The sequence below is a fragment of the Coenobita brevimanus genome, chromosome 20 (genome assembly GCF_032717465.1).
Source record: "Coenobita brevimanus isolate Jiangsu-jjx chromosome 20, ASM3271746v2, whole genome shotgun sequence".
Classification (NCBI taxonomy): Eukaryota; Metazoa; Arthropoda; class Malacostraca; order Decapoda; family Coenobitidae; genus Coenobita; species Coenobita brevimanus.
Window position 1 is genome coordinate 7,225,947 of NC_136973.1, and position 14,047 is coordinate 7,239,993.

Consider the following 14,047-nt stretch of genomic DNA (forward strand, 5'->3'; position numbering starts at 1 on the left):
GATTTTGAGGTATGTTATTGCTGGGGGACTTAGCTATACACGTAGCACCAGAAAAGATCAGAAAATTAAAGATTTATAGGTTTTTATATAGGAAAGTTTGCAAATAACTTAAGTACAGGCTTACCCTGGTTAATGATGCAATTGGTTAAATAAAAACTCATCGCAAGGCAAGGTATCTCGGGGTACCTTTAACATGTAAAGTATGGGGATACTTTTTTGAGCCTTGGGCTTCCCACCCAAATGGGTCCAAAAACAGGCTTCTAGCAAACCTAAACCCGCAAATAGCTTTGAAACAAGCTAAACTAAGCCTAAAAGTAGTTTAGAATTCATTTTTTTTTTTTTTTTTTTTTTTTAATGCGAGGAAGAAGGAACCAAAGGCCATGAGCCCGCAGTAACAGTTCCCTCCATGAGAAAAACAAAATACAATAGAGAGCCAAATTCAAGATCCGATCATTTTGAGATGCCTGGACACACTGCATTTGAAAGACTGGAGATCATAGGCAGCAGGAAATACAGACAGAGGGAGACAGTTCCAGAGCTGACCTGTTGCATAAATGAAAGACTGGGAGTAACGGTTAACTCTTGCATTAGAGAGTTGGACAGAAAAGGGATGAGAGTTTGCTGCCAGACGGGTGCTACGCGCCCATCGTAGAGGTGGAGGAATGCAAGCAGACAGTTCAGAGGAGCAGTCAAAATCAGAAAATCATCAAATATAAGTCTGGAAAAAATCAGACTTAGCAAACTGTATCCCAGGATGACAATGTTGACCCCACCTATGACTAAAACACATTAATCTAAGTCTAAAAACAGTTTATAAGTCAACATGAACACAAAATTTGAGTCAAAAATATCATCAAAATTGGTAAAACAAAATCAAAACCCATTGTTAAACTGGGGTTTGGCCATTGTTAGGCGGGGTATGGTGGTATTTCTACCCCCATCATTAATCTGGGGTATCGTATATCGGGGTCTGCCTGTATGTGCCCAGTTCCCCGCTAATTGCCTAGTATCCTCACCTTACATTAATTCTCTCTCTCTCTCTCTCTCTCTCTCTCTGTCTTTCATTTTTTTCCACAGTTGGCCACCATCCCAAGATAGTGTGGATGTGAGAATTTGTTAATCTATCTCTATCTATCTATTGCCAGACGCCTCAATCCCGTTTGGGGTGGCCACAAACAAATCGCCTCCAAGTCGCCCTGTCCCCCGCCATTTCACTGCCCTGCTCCCAACTCACACCCCCCTCTCTCATATACCTCTCCACCCCATCCCTCCATCTCATCCTTGGCCTCCCCCTCCCTCTTCCCCCCTCCACCTCACTCACATACACTCTCTTCGTCAGTCTTTCGCCCTCCATCCTCTCCACATGGCCAAACCACCTCAGTGTGTTCCTCATAACGCTTCCTATCACATCCACATCCACACCACAACGCTCCTTTATTTGTTAATAAATTATTTAACATGTGTGGTAACGTAACACCACTGACTTTTATTGTGGCTGCAGAAAAAGTCAGAGTATGAGAGTCCAACATTTATCCTGCAGATCCACTATGACCTAGGAGCATACCACTACCTGCAGGAGAGGTATGAAGATGCATTTTCACACTTCTCTGAGGCCCACAAGTTGCTCTCCGAACTTGGTAGTCAACCTGAGTATTGCCATGTTAACGAAACCAAATTAAAAGGTTACTACAGCAGTTGTGCTTCACTTTGTGGCCGGTCCACCCCCCTGGATCAACGTTCCCTCTACGACAGATTTCTTCATTCACTCGCCAATGGATATCAGGTCTGTTACACCAGAAATACAGTAGCAATGCAAGATAGTTCATACATTACAAATAGATTCCTGTGTGTTGCAGTGAGGGTTCATTTAGCATCGCCAATGTCTGTCCTGCATAATTTTCTACTTCCCATAACCCATTTCATTCTGTATAGAGCCACCATCCTTGTATCCACTGATTACATGACTGATTAGTAAGTTCATGAAGCAGACTAAATGTTGGCAGTCCTTACAACAACAGACGGAGCTGACCTTGCTGCACACAAAAATAGAGTGCAATATATTTACCACCGTGTAGATTTCAAAGATGTAAAAGTATCGTTACATATATTATACTAAAAGTGATGCATTGGGTAATGTTTGAAGTCATATTACAGGAAACTAGTTTGGCACTTCATGAGTAATACACGTTGATGTAGTTATTACCTACATAGAAGAGTAGCTTGCCTATAAAATAGTCAGTAATACATTTTTTTTTTCCAGGACATGGTACAAGTTCTTTCAGATGATAATGTGGCCTTTGAAATTCCCTCCTACCTGCGGAAGAATCTCGAACTTGATTTGCAGGCCCGACCTGAAAAGGCCTCTCAAGGGTTTCTTCTTCAGGTATGTACAGTGTGATATGTACCAAACTTTTACACTGAGCTGGTATTTTTTATGCAAATAGAAAATGTTGAGTCACACACAGAAGGAAAGTAGCTGGTGCAGTGAAGGCCTTGATAAGAAACAGAGGCTTGAGTGTTGCAGCTGCAGAAGGCTTACATGAAGGATTGTTGGTGCCACCTTTAACATATGGATGTGAGACTTGGTGTGGCATGAGAATGAAAAGTCAAGACTGAGAGCAGTGGAGATGGGACTGCTGAGGAATGTATGTTGAGTACAGAGAGTGGATAGGATACAAAGTAATGTGATTCATGAAAGATGTGGAGTGAGGAAGTCTGTGGACACCAGAGTCGAAGAGAGTGTACATGAGATGGTGTGGTCATGTGCAGAGAATGGATAACAATAGAGTGGTGAAAAAGGTATATCTGAGTGAATTTGAAGAAGGGAGGAGGTGAGGTAGGCCAAGGAGAAGGTGGAGGGATATGGTGGATGAGTGTGTGAGGAAGAGAGGTTTGGAAGTCGGTGAGGCTAGGGGACTGGCAAGAGATCAAGCTTGGTGGATGAATGTTGTGAGAAGACGTGCATGATCAGGGATTTGGCACCCCTTTTTAATGTGACAGCATCCGGATTGATTCTGTCGGGTATGTTTATGTGAAGCTACAGAACGTGGTGAATGTTTTTGGCGTATCAGATAGAGCCAGGATTCCAGGGGCTTGAATGGTGAGCAAATGGAAGCATGGGCCAGTGGATTGGGCAAATTTTGGCTGTCTGGACATTGCTACTCCTCACCCTACCCTAGGGTGGGAAAGGAGGTCTGGATATTGATGATGATGATGATGATGAAACAGAAAATGAAATGAGTGACTGCCAGTGTCACACTACCTGTATTGTGCTCATGATAAACAATCTTAAAGATGAGGGGCCAAAGAGGGAGCCAGCTAAAGACTGAGCATCATGGACAGCTGCCATTAGATGACCAAGGTCAATGCATACAAGCATAGTGAAGCCTTCATAAAAGGAGCATTGGAGCAAGTATGATAATCGGCACTCAGCATTTATTTAGTTTTTCATTTCTTTCATAAAGGCATCAGTATGCTTACAATTGCATGAGTCAACCATGATCACCTAAAGGGTAACTGTTCATGCAGCCCCATCTCTAGCGGCCTTTCATTTCAGTCCCCTGTCCCTGGGATCACACAGTATGACCTCATCCTATATCTTTTTTCAGTCTGCTTCTTGCAGCTCTACCTTCAGCATTCACACCTCTCATCCTTCACACTCAGTTGTCATCCTCCATCCTCACCTCTTGGCCAAACCATCTCAGTCTACTCCTCGTCATCACTTCACTAATACATACAAGTTCTATTCTTCCTCTGAACTGTTCATTTGCAGTCCTAACCTCCCCCCCTCCCCCAGGGTCTCTCACTCAAGGTTGCACTACATTTCCATCAGATCATTATTCTGTTTACCTATGTATAGCCAGACTCCTCAATCCCATAAGGGGTGGCCACAAACAAATCACTTCGTGTTGCCATGTCCCCTGCCATTTCACAGCCCTTCCCCCAGCTCACACCCTTCTCTCTCATATATCTCTCCAATCCATCCCTCCATCTCATCCTTGGTCTCCCCCTCCCCCCCTCCACCTCACTCACATACGCTCTCCTCATTAATCTCTCGCTCTCCATCCTCTCCACATGGCCAAACCACCTCAGAGTATTTCTCTTGTTGCTTTCATTCACATCCACATCTATGCCCCAACGCTCCTTCACTTCCTCATTTGTCAGTCTGTCTCTTCATGTAACTCCAATTGCTCCTTTCAAATAACTCGTTTCCACTGCTCTTACTCTTGACTTGTTGTTCTTCCAACAAGGTCCAAGCTTCACTTCCATACGTTAGAGTTGGTATCACAATACTGTCATGCAACGACTTTTTTTTACATCCAATGTCACTTCTTTGTTCCGTATCACTGCTTTCAAAGAGCCAGCAACCTTTCATCCTTGTTTTACACCTTCAAGCACATCATCCTCCAAACTTCCATCCTTCCCCATCACACCACCCAAGTACTTAAATGCACTTACATTTTCCATTTCCTCATCATCCGACCATACAGTACATTCAGTGACTTCATTTCTCTTGAAGACCATAACTTTACTCTTCCCTATGTCCTTCTTTAGATTCCATTTCGTATCCCAAGCTCATTCATTAAGCCTTTCAGTTTTCCTTTGTCTTCACAGTATCACCTGCAAGCAACAATATACAGTAGAAGGTTTCCAAACTCTTCCCTCTCTCATTAGGACCACTCCAGCATCTGCTGCTGTACTTGTACCTCTTTTATAACACCATTCATATACAGATTAAAGAACCATGGAGACATGACACATCCCTGTTTCAGTCCAACATTCAAATAGAAAAATTCACTCAGTTCACTGTCCACATCCACTGCAGCCCTAGTGCCCTCATACCTACTCCTCATGGCATTCAACAACTTCCATACTCCATGCATACTTAATATTTTCCATATACCTTGTCTGTCCACTCTGTCATATGCTTTCTCCAAATCCGTGAAGTCCGTACACAAGTTCCTTCCCTTCTCTAGAAACTTTTCCACTAAAGACCTAAGGATGAATATCTGATCTACACAGCCTCCTCCCTTCCTAAAACCTCCGTTCTTTTCCAAATAATTCCTCTGTTATTTCCCTAACTCTGTCAATAAGTATCTTATTATGTACCTTTCCTATTACGCTAAGAAGACAAATGCTTGTATGACTACCACTCATTTCTTTTTCCCCTTTTCCTTTATACAGGGGAATAATTATACTTGACTTCCAGTCCTCCAGGACTCTACCTTCCTCCCTGGCCAATCTGCACATCTTCCATATTCATCATACTACTATCTCTCTCCCATGCTTCATACTGTACTTTCTTTTTTTTTTTGAATAATACCTTGCCCCATCCTTAGGTGGGAAATAGGGTCAAGATGATAGAGTTTTACATATGTATTTATTCATTTATTTATGTTTATTCACAGGTGCAGACGCTGAACACAATACGGAATGTTTTGGAAGGGGAATTATGGAACAGCAGTTATCCCATTGTTTTGTCTCAGGCTGGCAGACCTGGAGTCCAGTTCTTGATACAGGTTAGTACTCATCATCACTATCATCATCATCGTCATCGTCGTCATCATTGTCATCATCATCGTCATTGTCATTGTCATTGTTGTCATCATCATCGTCATTGTCATTGTCATTGTTGTCATCATCATCACTGTCATCATCATACCATCTCATGTAAGCAACAAAGGAAATCTGGAATTAAATAATCGTTTTGCTGTGTAAGTGTCTCTGTATTGTCTGTGTTAAAGTATGCCCACCAGTTCACAAGTATGTAACCCATAGTACAGTTCTTTGTTTTCCTGAAAACACTACTGTATTGGAAATTAAGCATTCTAAAGTTAACCACATCTGTATGATATACTGTAATTTAATTTTGTTAATATCAGACTGTATCCGTGAACCCACTTCAGTATGGCCTATTTTATAGCATTTCTTTGTCGTGCAGGCTCTGGCAGCCAAACTGTCCAAGTTCAACAGCTCCCACATGGAACGAATTCGGATGTTCCTTATGACAATCAACCTGGCTGGGGGCCTGAGTGAAGTATTGGTGCCAGCCATCTCCGCCTGTCCGCCCCTCAACACACTTTTCTCACGAAAGGAGCTGCTTGCCATGTGGCCACAGTATGAGGACCATAGAGCCTCTGCTACTAAAAGAGCTCTTGATGCATCTATGACTAGTAAGCATGACAGTTCCTCGATTCATTACTAGCATAAAACACAGCTTACCAACAATCCACTATGCCACTGTAATGCAGCCACTCACACCACAGCACACACCTTATGCACCTTCTGTTACAACACAGAGAATCCTTCAAAGTAACCTCAATAAAAGATCTCTGTGAAAGCTAATTTAAAGTGGTCAATTGCCTGTAGTCCACTGGGTTTATATTTGATAAGTGTAGAGTCACAGCAACAACAAAAAACATGTATGACTATGTATATACAAGATCTGATCAGACGGTATCCGACCTTATGCTCTAAAAAAATAAAACAGCTAATCTGTTGAGCTAGGACACTGATCCCCCTCAAAGTAGGCCCCTTCTGACTTGACACACATAGCCTAGCATTCTTTCCACTGCCTAAAACAGTTTTCAAAGTCAGTTTTCGGTATTTCCGGCAAGTGCTTTGTCACATTCGTCATGATTTTTTTTTTTTCTCATCTCAAATCGGGAACCCTTCAGCATAGTTTTGAGATTGGTGAATAACCAAAAGTCACACGGAGCCATGTCTGGTGACTGGGGAGCCTGCCAGAGGTGTGGGATGTTGTACTTGGCCAAAAATTCCTGAATCAATTGAGAAAAATGGGCAGAGGCATTGTCATCGTGAAACTTCTAACCTGCTGTTTACGCTGCGAGGTGAAATGCTATTGACAGTTTTCTCTGCTACTGTGGTGTTGTGCATCACAAATATGCACCAGAAGGTCAGACTGTCAACAGACATTGCTACCTTGACGTATCCATCATCTTTGTGATGCAGTTCGCAAGAAGGCCCCAGATCTTCGGAAAGCTGCAAGTTGGAAGCTGCACCATGAAAATGCCCCTGCCCATTCTTCTCAACTGATTCAGGAATTTTTGGCCAAGTACAATATCCCATAGGTCCGGTAGGCTCCTTACTTATCGAACATGGCTCCATGCGACTCTTGGTTATTCCCCAATCTCAAAACTTGGCTGAAGGGTTCCCGATTTGAGACAAGAGAAGAGATCATGACAAATGCGATGAAGCATCTGCAGGAGATACTGAAAACTGGCTTTGAAAAATGTTTGAGGCAGTGGAAAGAATGCTGGACTATGTGAGTCAAGTCAGAATGGGCCTACTTTTAGAGGGACTAGTGTCCAAGCTCAACAGGTTAGCAATTTATTTTTTTAGAGCCAATGGTTTGATACTTTCTGAACAGATCTCGTATAATTATAGAGTGCTTCCTTTAACTTGGCATAAAATGGCCCTCATTTTATCTTCAATATTGAGCTGTGTGTCAAGAGATTAACACTTGAATGTAGTCCTAGTCATGAAGAAGCTCTGTTGAAAGGATGTAAAGTGGTAGTTTGTCATATTCTGCCAAGGAATTACAGGAAATAAGCTGCAAAGAATACTCCCCCAGTATCCCTGCTTGTCGTAAAAGGCGACTAAAAGGGTTGGCGGAGGGTTAGTGCCCCTCCCCGGAAAACAACTAACTAAAAAAACAAACAATAAGCCTCAGACAAGGACTGACCAAACTATGACGACCAAGGACCAGACAAAGGACATGGTTATCGGAACATGGAATGTAAGAGGAGCGAATGATGAGGTGAAAGAGAGAGAGATTGTCCAGGTGCTTGAGGGTGCGAAAGTGGATGTATGTGGAATAACTGAAACAAAATGGGGAGGAGAAAGTGTGAGAGAATGGGAGTATGGATGGGGTATATGTGCAGGAGTAGGTGAAAATGAGAGGGCAAAGGAAGGAGTATGTATAGTTGTGAGTAAAAGATGGAAGAGGAGCATAAGACAGTATGGATCAGTTGGGTCAAGGATTGTGTGGGTAAAGTTGAAAGTTGGAATACATATGTGGGCGATTGTGTGTGTGTATGCGCCAACGCAAGATCGTGCTAGAAGAGTGAGAGAAGAGTTCTGGACAAATGTAGAAGTGTGCATGGAAAAGTTTGAAAGGAATGAGAGAGTGTTTTTGATTGGTGATTTGAATGGTAAAGTTGGGAATGCGAAGGTGAATGGAATAGTTGGTGAGTGGGGTGTGCCTGCTGAGATAGATGAGAATGGGAGTGCGTTAGTGGACATTTGTGCTGGGAGGGGGTTGGTGATAGCCAATACCCTCTTTAGGCATAAAATGATCCACAGGTATACATGGCGAGTGATGAGAAGGGTGGGTTGTGAACTGAATGAAAGGAAGGCAATGATTGATTATGTGTGTGTGGATGAAAGGATGCGAAGATGTGTAATGGATGCAAGAGTTTATAGAGGTTGGGGGGTGGACTTTCTGACCACTACTTGGTGGTGGCCAGAATTAGAATTCAAGGAAGATGGAGGAACAGAAGAAGGGAAAGACGAGAGGAAGGAGTAGTTGCAAGGAGAGTGGGAAGGTTACAAGAGGATGAGAAAAAGGCAGATTATAAGAGAGAAGTGGAGGAACGATTGGGCAAATATGAATTGGAGCAGATGGGAGATGTGGAAGGTGTGTGTAGGATATTTACAGAAGAAATATGTGCAGCATGTGATGTGGTGTGTGGAAGGAAGAGAAGACGGAGGGGGGTGCAAGGAACAGCGTGGTGGACTGAAGAGGTGAAACAGGCTGTGGCACAAAAGAAGAAAGCATACAATGAATGGATGAGAAATAGGGGCGTGGAAGAAGTTGAGAGGCGGAAGAGAGAGTTATATGTAGAAAGAAAGAGAGAGGTGAAAAGATTAGTAAGAGAGAGTAAGAAGAGAGTGGATGAGGAATTTGGAAGGAATTTGAGTGTAAAGTGGAGGGACTGTAAGAAAATGTTCTGGAAAGAGGTGAAAAGAGTTAGACAGGGTGGAAGTGAAGTTAGCAGGGGAGTGAAAGATAAAAATGGTAGATTACTAGTGGAGAAGGGAGAAAAAGTGAGCAGATGGAGAGAACACTTTAAGGAATTGTTGAACGTAGAGGATGGAAGTAATGCGAGTATAAGTGGCTGGGGAATAGCTGGGAGAAGGAGGGAGGTGAGAAGGAAATCAGTAGGATAGAAGTTGTGGAAGCAGTGAAGAAAGTTAAATTGGGGAAAGCCCCAGGAATTGATGAAGTGTGTGGTGAAATGCTGAAGCATGGGGGAGAGACAGTAGTAGAACGGATGTGGAAGATGTGCAGATTGGCCTGGGAGGAAGGTAGAGTCCCGGAGGATTGGAAGTCAGGTATAATTATTCCCTTGTACCAAGGAAAAGGGGAAAAAGAAGTGTGTGGTAATCATAGGGGCATTTGTCTTCTTAGTATAATAGGAAAAGTGTATGGTAGGATACTTATTGACAGGGTTAGAGAAAGAACAGAGAAATTAGTTGGAGAGGAACAGGGAGGCTTTAGGAAGGGAAGAGGTTGTGTAGATCAGATATTCATTCTTAGATCTTTAGTGGAAAAGTTTCTAGAGAAGGGAAAGAAGTTGTATGTGGCTTTCATGGATTTGGAGAAAGCATATGACAGGGTGGAGAGACAAGGATTGTGGAAAGTGTTAAGAATATCTGGAGTAGATGGGAAGTTGTTGAATGCTGTGAAGAGTATGTACGATGGTGTGAAGGCTGCAGTGCGTGTGGATGGTGAACTAAGTGAATTTTTCTCTTTGAAAGTTGGGTTGAAACAAGGATGTGTCATGTCTTGATGGTTGTTCAATCTGTACATGGATGGGGTAATAAAAGAGGTACAAGGTAGGGTAGTGGATGTTGGAGTGGCCATGGTGAGAGAGGATAGTGTTTGGAAACTCCCTGTACTGTTGTTTGCAGATGATACTGTGTTGTTGAGTGAAGACGAAGGGGAGCTGCAAGGCTTGGTGGATGAGTCTGGGAGAGTGTGTAAGAAACGGAATCTAAAGGTGAATGTAGGGAAGAGTAAAGTGATGGTCTTTGAGAGAGGTGAAGTCAGTGAATGTACAGCGAGGTTGGATGGTGAGGAATTGGAAAATGTGAGTACGTTTAAGTACTTGGGTAGTGTGATGAGTAAGGATGGAGGTTTGGAGGGTGAAGTGCTTGAAAGGGTACAGCAGGGAAGAAAGGTTGCTGGTTCTTTGAAAGCAGTGATAAGAAACAGGGAAGTGAGCATGGAAGTGAAAAAGTTACTACATGATAGTATTGTGATACCAACTCTAACGTACGGAAGTGAAGCTTGGACGTTGTTGGAAGGACACAAGTCAAGAGTGAGAGCAGTGGAAATGAGTTATTTAAGAGGAGCCTGTGGAGTCACATGGAGAGACAGGCTGACGAATGAGGTTATAAAGGAGCGTTGTGGTGTTGATGTGGATGTGATAGGAAACGTTATGAGGAACACACTGAGGTGGTTTGGCCATGTGGAGAGGATGGAGGGTGAAAGACTGACGAAGAGAGTGTATGTGAGTGAGGTGGAGGGGGGAAGAGGGAGGGGGAGGCCGAGGATGAGATGGAGGGATGGGGTGGAGAGGTATATGAGAGAGGGGGGTGTGAGTTGGGAGCAGGGGAGTGAAATGGCGGGGGACAGGGCGACTTGGAGGCGATTTGTTTGTGGCCACCCCAAACAGGATTGAGGCATCTGGCAATAGATAGATAGATAGACAGAAGCTGCAAAAAGACAAAAATATCTTTGAACTTAAGATGGATGAAATACCAGTATACGAAGCATGACAAAACAGGCAATCCTTGGTATTAAAAAGGTATGTGTTCTAAAATATCACAACTTTTACACATGGTTACAGTACTAAAGTAAATTATTGTAATCTAGCTTCACAGGTAGCAGTGAATCTTTAAGAGGTGCTTTTCCATAATTTACTGAGAACATGGCAGCTGGAAAAATGTTGAAAGGAAGATGTATGACAAAGATTTACGATATACTCTCCAAAAGGTATCCGAACCTTTGTTATCTTTACATTTTACAGCAGTGCATGAAGCATTTGAAAACAACCTCCAGTAACTTTTCATGAATGTGTATGGCTGCTGTTTTTATCAAAACACCATGATAAAGGAACCCTATACAGAGTATGAAGTACATTATCCCTTCAGAAGTCTATACCTCAGGAAAAATGTGCACAGCAACAGCACTTATTGTGAAACCAGCAATCATTTGGTATCTGATAGTTTTTAGGAGCAAATGTACCTTTTTGCCTGTACATAGTTTAGCAGCAAGTTTATATTTCATTAAGGTGCTGTAATAGCAGTCACTCCTAATGCTACAAGTAGCCACCATACATGCATCAGACACATACACACATACACTAATACATATACAGTATACTAATGTATGTGCAGTACTGTATATACAATATATATTATATATATACAGCATACTATAAGCAATTCCATTTTTCTCTAACCAAATGCCTTGATTGCAGAGGGAGTGGCTGTGAGCAGTCTCTGTGCCTTGCCTTCAGGTCACCTTCTCTTCATTTCACACCATCCTCAAACATATATTTTTCCTCCCTCTCCCAGTTCACCTCATTCACACTCTGTAAGAATTTTGTGTATATATTACATCCAGTAAAGTGTTAAATTGTCTTAATTCAGAGTAAATAAAGCCATACTGCATGTTAAAGAATCCCCACATTGAGGGTGGCTGTCATGGAGATGATGTTTTCTACCCTCATCTTAAATGTCATGACCAACTTGCCTAGCCCCAGGCTCCAATGCTCCTCATGGGGCAACATAGGATTGGATGATGGATGGATGGAAACCTTGTGCCAAAACAAGCTAATTACTTCACATCAGTTACTGGAACTGTTGGGAAGAATGAAGTGTGAGATTTATAACAGTGTGAACACCTCAGCCTGGACTTTGGCTCTATTTACAGTACAGTACTTATGACTGAGTTTCCTGTTGAACAGTGATGATTGCATTGCTTGTTATCAAGCTTATAGCCACATTTCATAATTATAGTAATCCCTCACACGGATGATTGTACCCACCCATGTTGTTGTTGTCACTGTTGTTAACCTCAGTCTGTCCAGCTGAGCAGACCCATCAACTGCAGGCAAGCAGTTGCCTCTGCAGGTTGTCCGATGCAGTGAACCAATGTTTCCTTGCACAGGACAACAATATGGAAAAGTGTAGGGGTTTGCATCATGGATGGATGCCACATTTATCTCTCCAGCCAGTTAACAGGGGGACCATAGAAGGCTGTGTACCATCCTATTACTGTATTTGTTTTTTTGGTTACCACCCAGTGTTGTAAATGGTTTCCTGGGTTACAGGAAATAATTAATCCTGTCACTCGTTTATAGAGTCACTCGAAGTAGAAAGTAGGGTAGTAAAAAGTGACAGGAAATATGGGCTAAATAAAAATGAGAGGGCAGTCATAGAATAAAAAATGTCAAGGTGAAGGTAGAAGTGGGCAGGTAGAAGAAGTCAGGTACAATTATTCCCTTGTACAAAGGAAAAGGGGAAACAGAAGTGTGTGGTAATCATACGGGCATTTTTCTTAGTGTAATTGGAAAAGTGTATGGTAGGATTCTTATTGACAGAGTTAGGGAAAGAACAGAGGAATTAGTTGGAGAAGAACAGGGAGGCTTTAGGAAGGGAAGAGGTTGAGTAGATCAGATATTCATTCTTAGATCTTATGTGGAAAAGTTTCTAGAGAAGTGAAAGAAGTTGTATGTGGCTTTCATGGATTTGGAGAAAGCATATGACAGGGTGGATAGACAAGGATTGTGGAAAGTATTAAGAATATATGGAGTAGATGGGAAGTTGTTGAATGCTGTGAAGAGTATGTATGATGGTGCTAAGGCTGCAGTGCGTGTGGATGGTGAACTGAGTGAATTTTTATCTTTGAAGGTTAGGTTGAAACAGGGATGTGCCATGTCTCCATGGTTGTTCAATCTGTACATGGATGGGGTAATAAAAGAGGTACAAGGTAGGGTAGTGGATGATAGAGTGGCCCTGGTGAGAGAGGGTAGTGTTTGGAAACTCTCTGTACTGTTGTTTGCAGATGATACTGTATTGTTTAGTGAAGACGAAGGGGAGCTGCAAGGCTTGGTGGATGAGTCTGGGAGAGTGTGTAAGAAACGGAATCTAAAGGTGAATGTAGGGAAGAGTAAAGTGATGGTCTTTGAGAGAAGTGAAGTCAGTGAATGTACAGTACTGTGAGGTTGGATGATGAGGAATTGGAAAATGTGAGTATGTTTAACCCCTACACCGCGGGCTTGTTTACCAATGACTTGCGTGTGCCGCGGGGTTATTTGGGCTCCGACAGACTCTCAAAAAATATTTGCCAAAAATCAGTTATTAGTCCTAGAATAATAAAATTACATATGCTTATGGCACATACCTTCAGCTTTCTCCTGGAATGATTGTTGAGCCTTCGTTGGTTACCGTAGGACTTGTGGAGACCTCTGAAGTAGGGTAACGAAGTCTCCACTTTACACTTCCCGACAACCCGTAATATGATTACCACAGCCAGATACAAACACTATAAACACTATTCTACAATTTTCAAGTAGTTTGGGATCCATACTCAAAAAAAAAAAACACTGTGAAAGCAATGGAAATTACGAGCGCGTCTGATCGTCGCACTGGCACTAGTTCGCTCTTGGTAGTCTGTCATTTATTATTCATAAAACCCCTCACACTTTATATTTCTATTACTATATAACACTTATATATATCTACAATCTTTATCCATAAGTTTCCTTCAGTAGTATTAGTTTATTGTCACTGTAGGGATTCAATTTCTTTCAGTAAAATACGTAGCATTCACTTTCTCGTCCTGTATACTGGCATTGAGAGTGAATGTCACTTTCATCTTCACTCTCATAACTCATAGCATTCAGACATGCTAGAGTGAAACTTTCACTTTCATTACTCCTAGGGTATATACTCGTATTCTTATAATACTACTCATTTACATTTCTATTTACGTTCTCTATTTTATTTACGT

At 42.2% G+C, this 14,047-nt stretch overlaps 1 protein-coding gene across 1 annotated transcript in view; it reads left to right on the plus strand.

Annotated features, from left to right (window-relative positions):
• The window catches only part of IntS8 (integrator complex subunit 8), a 72,715-nt gene that overhangs the window by 21,169 nt on the left and 37,499 nt on the right, over window positions 1-14,047 (plus strand). Inside the window, exons 7-10 of the mRNA XM_080266487.1 lie at window positions 1,541-1,783; window positions 2,261-2,383; window positions 5,409-5,519; window positions 5,942-6,173. Coding sequence (XP_080122613.1) covers window positions 1,541-1,783; window positions 2,261-2,383; window positions 5,409-5,519; window positions 5,942-6,173 — 709 coding nt within the window. The remainder of the gene's footprint in view (window positions 1-1,540; window positions 1,784-2,260; window positions 2,384-5,408; window positions 5,520-5,941; window positions 6,174-14,047) is intronic.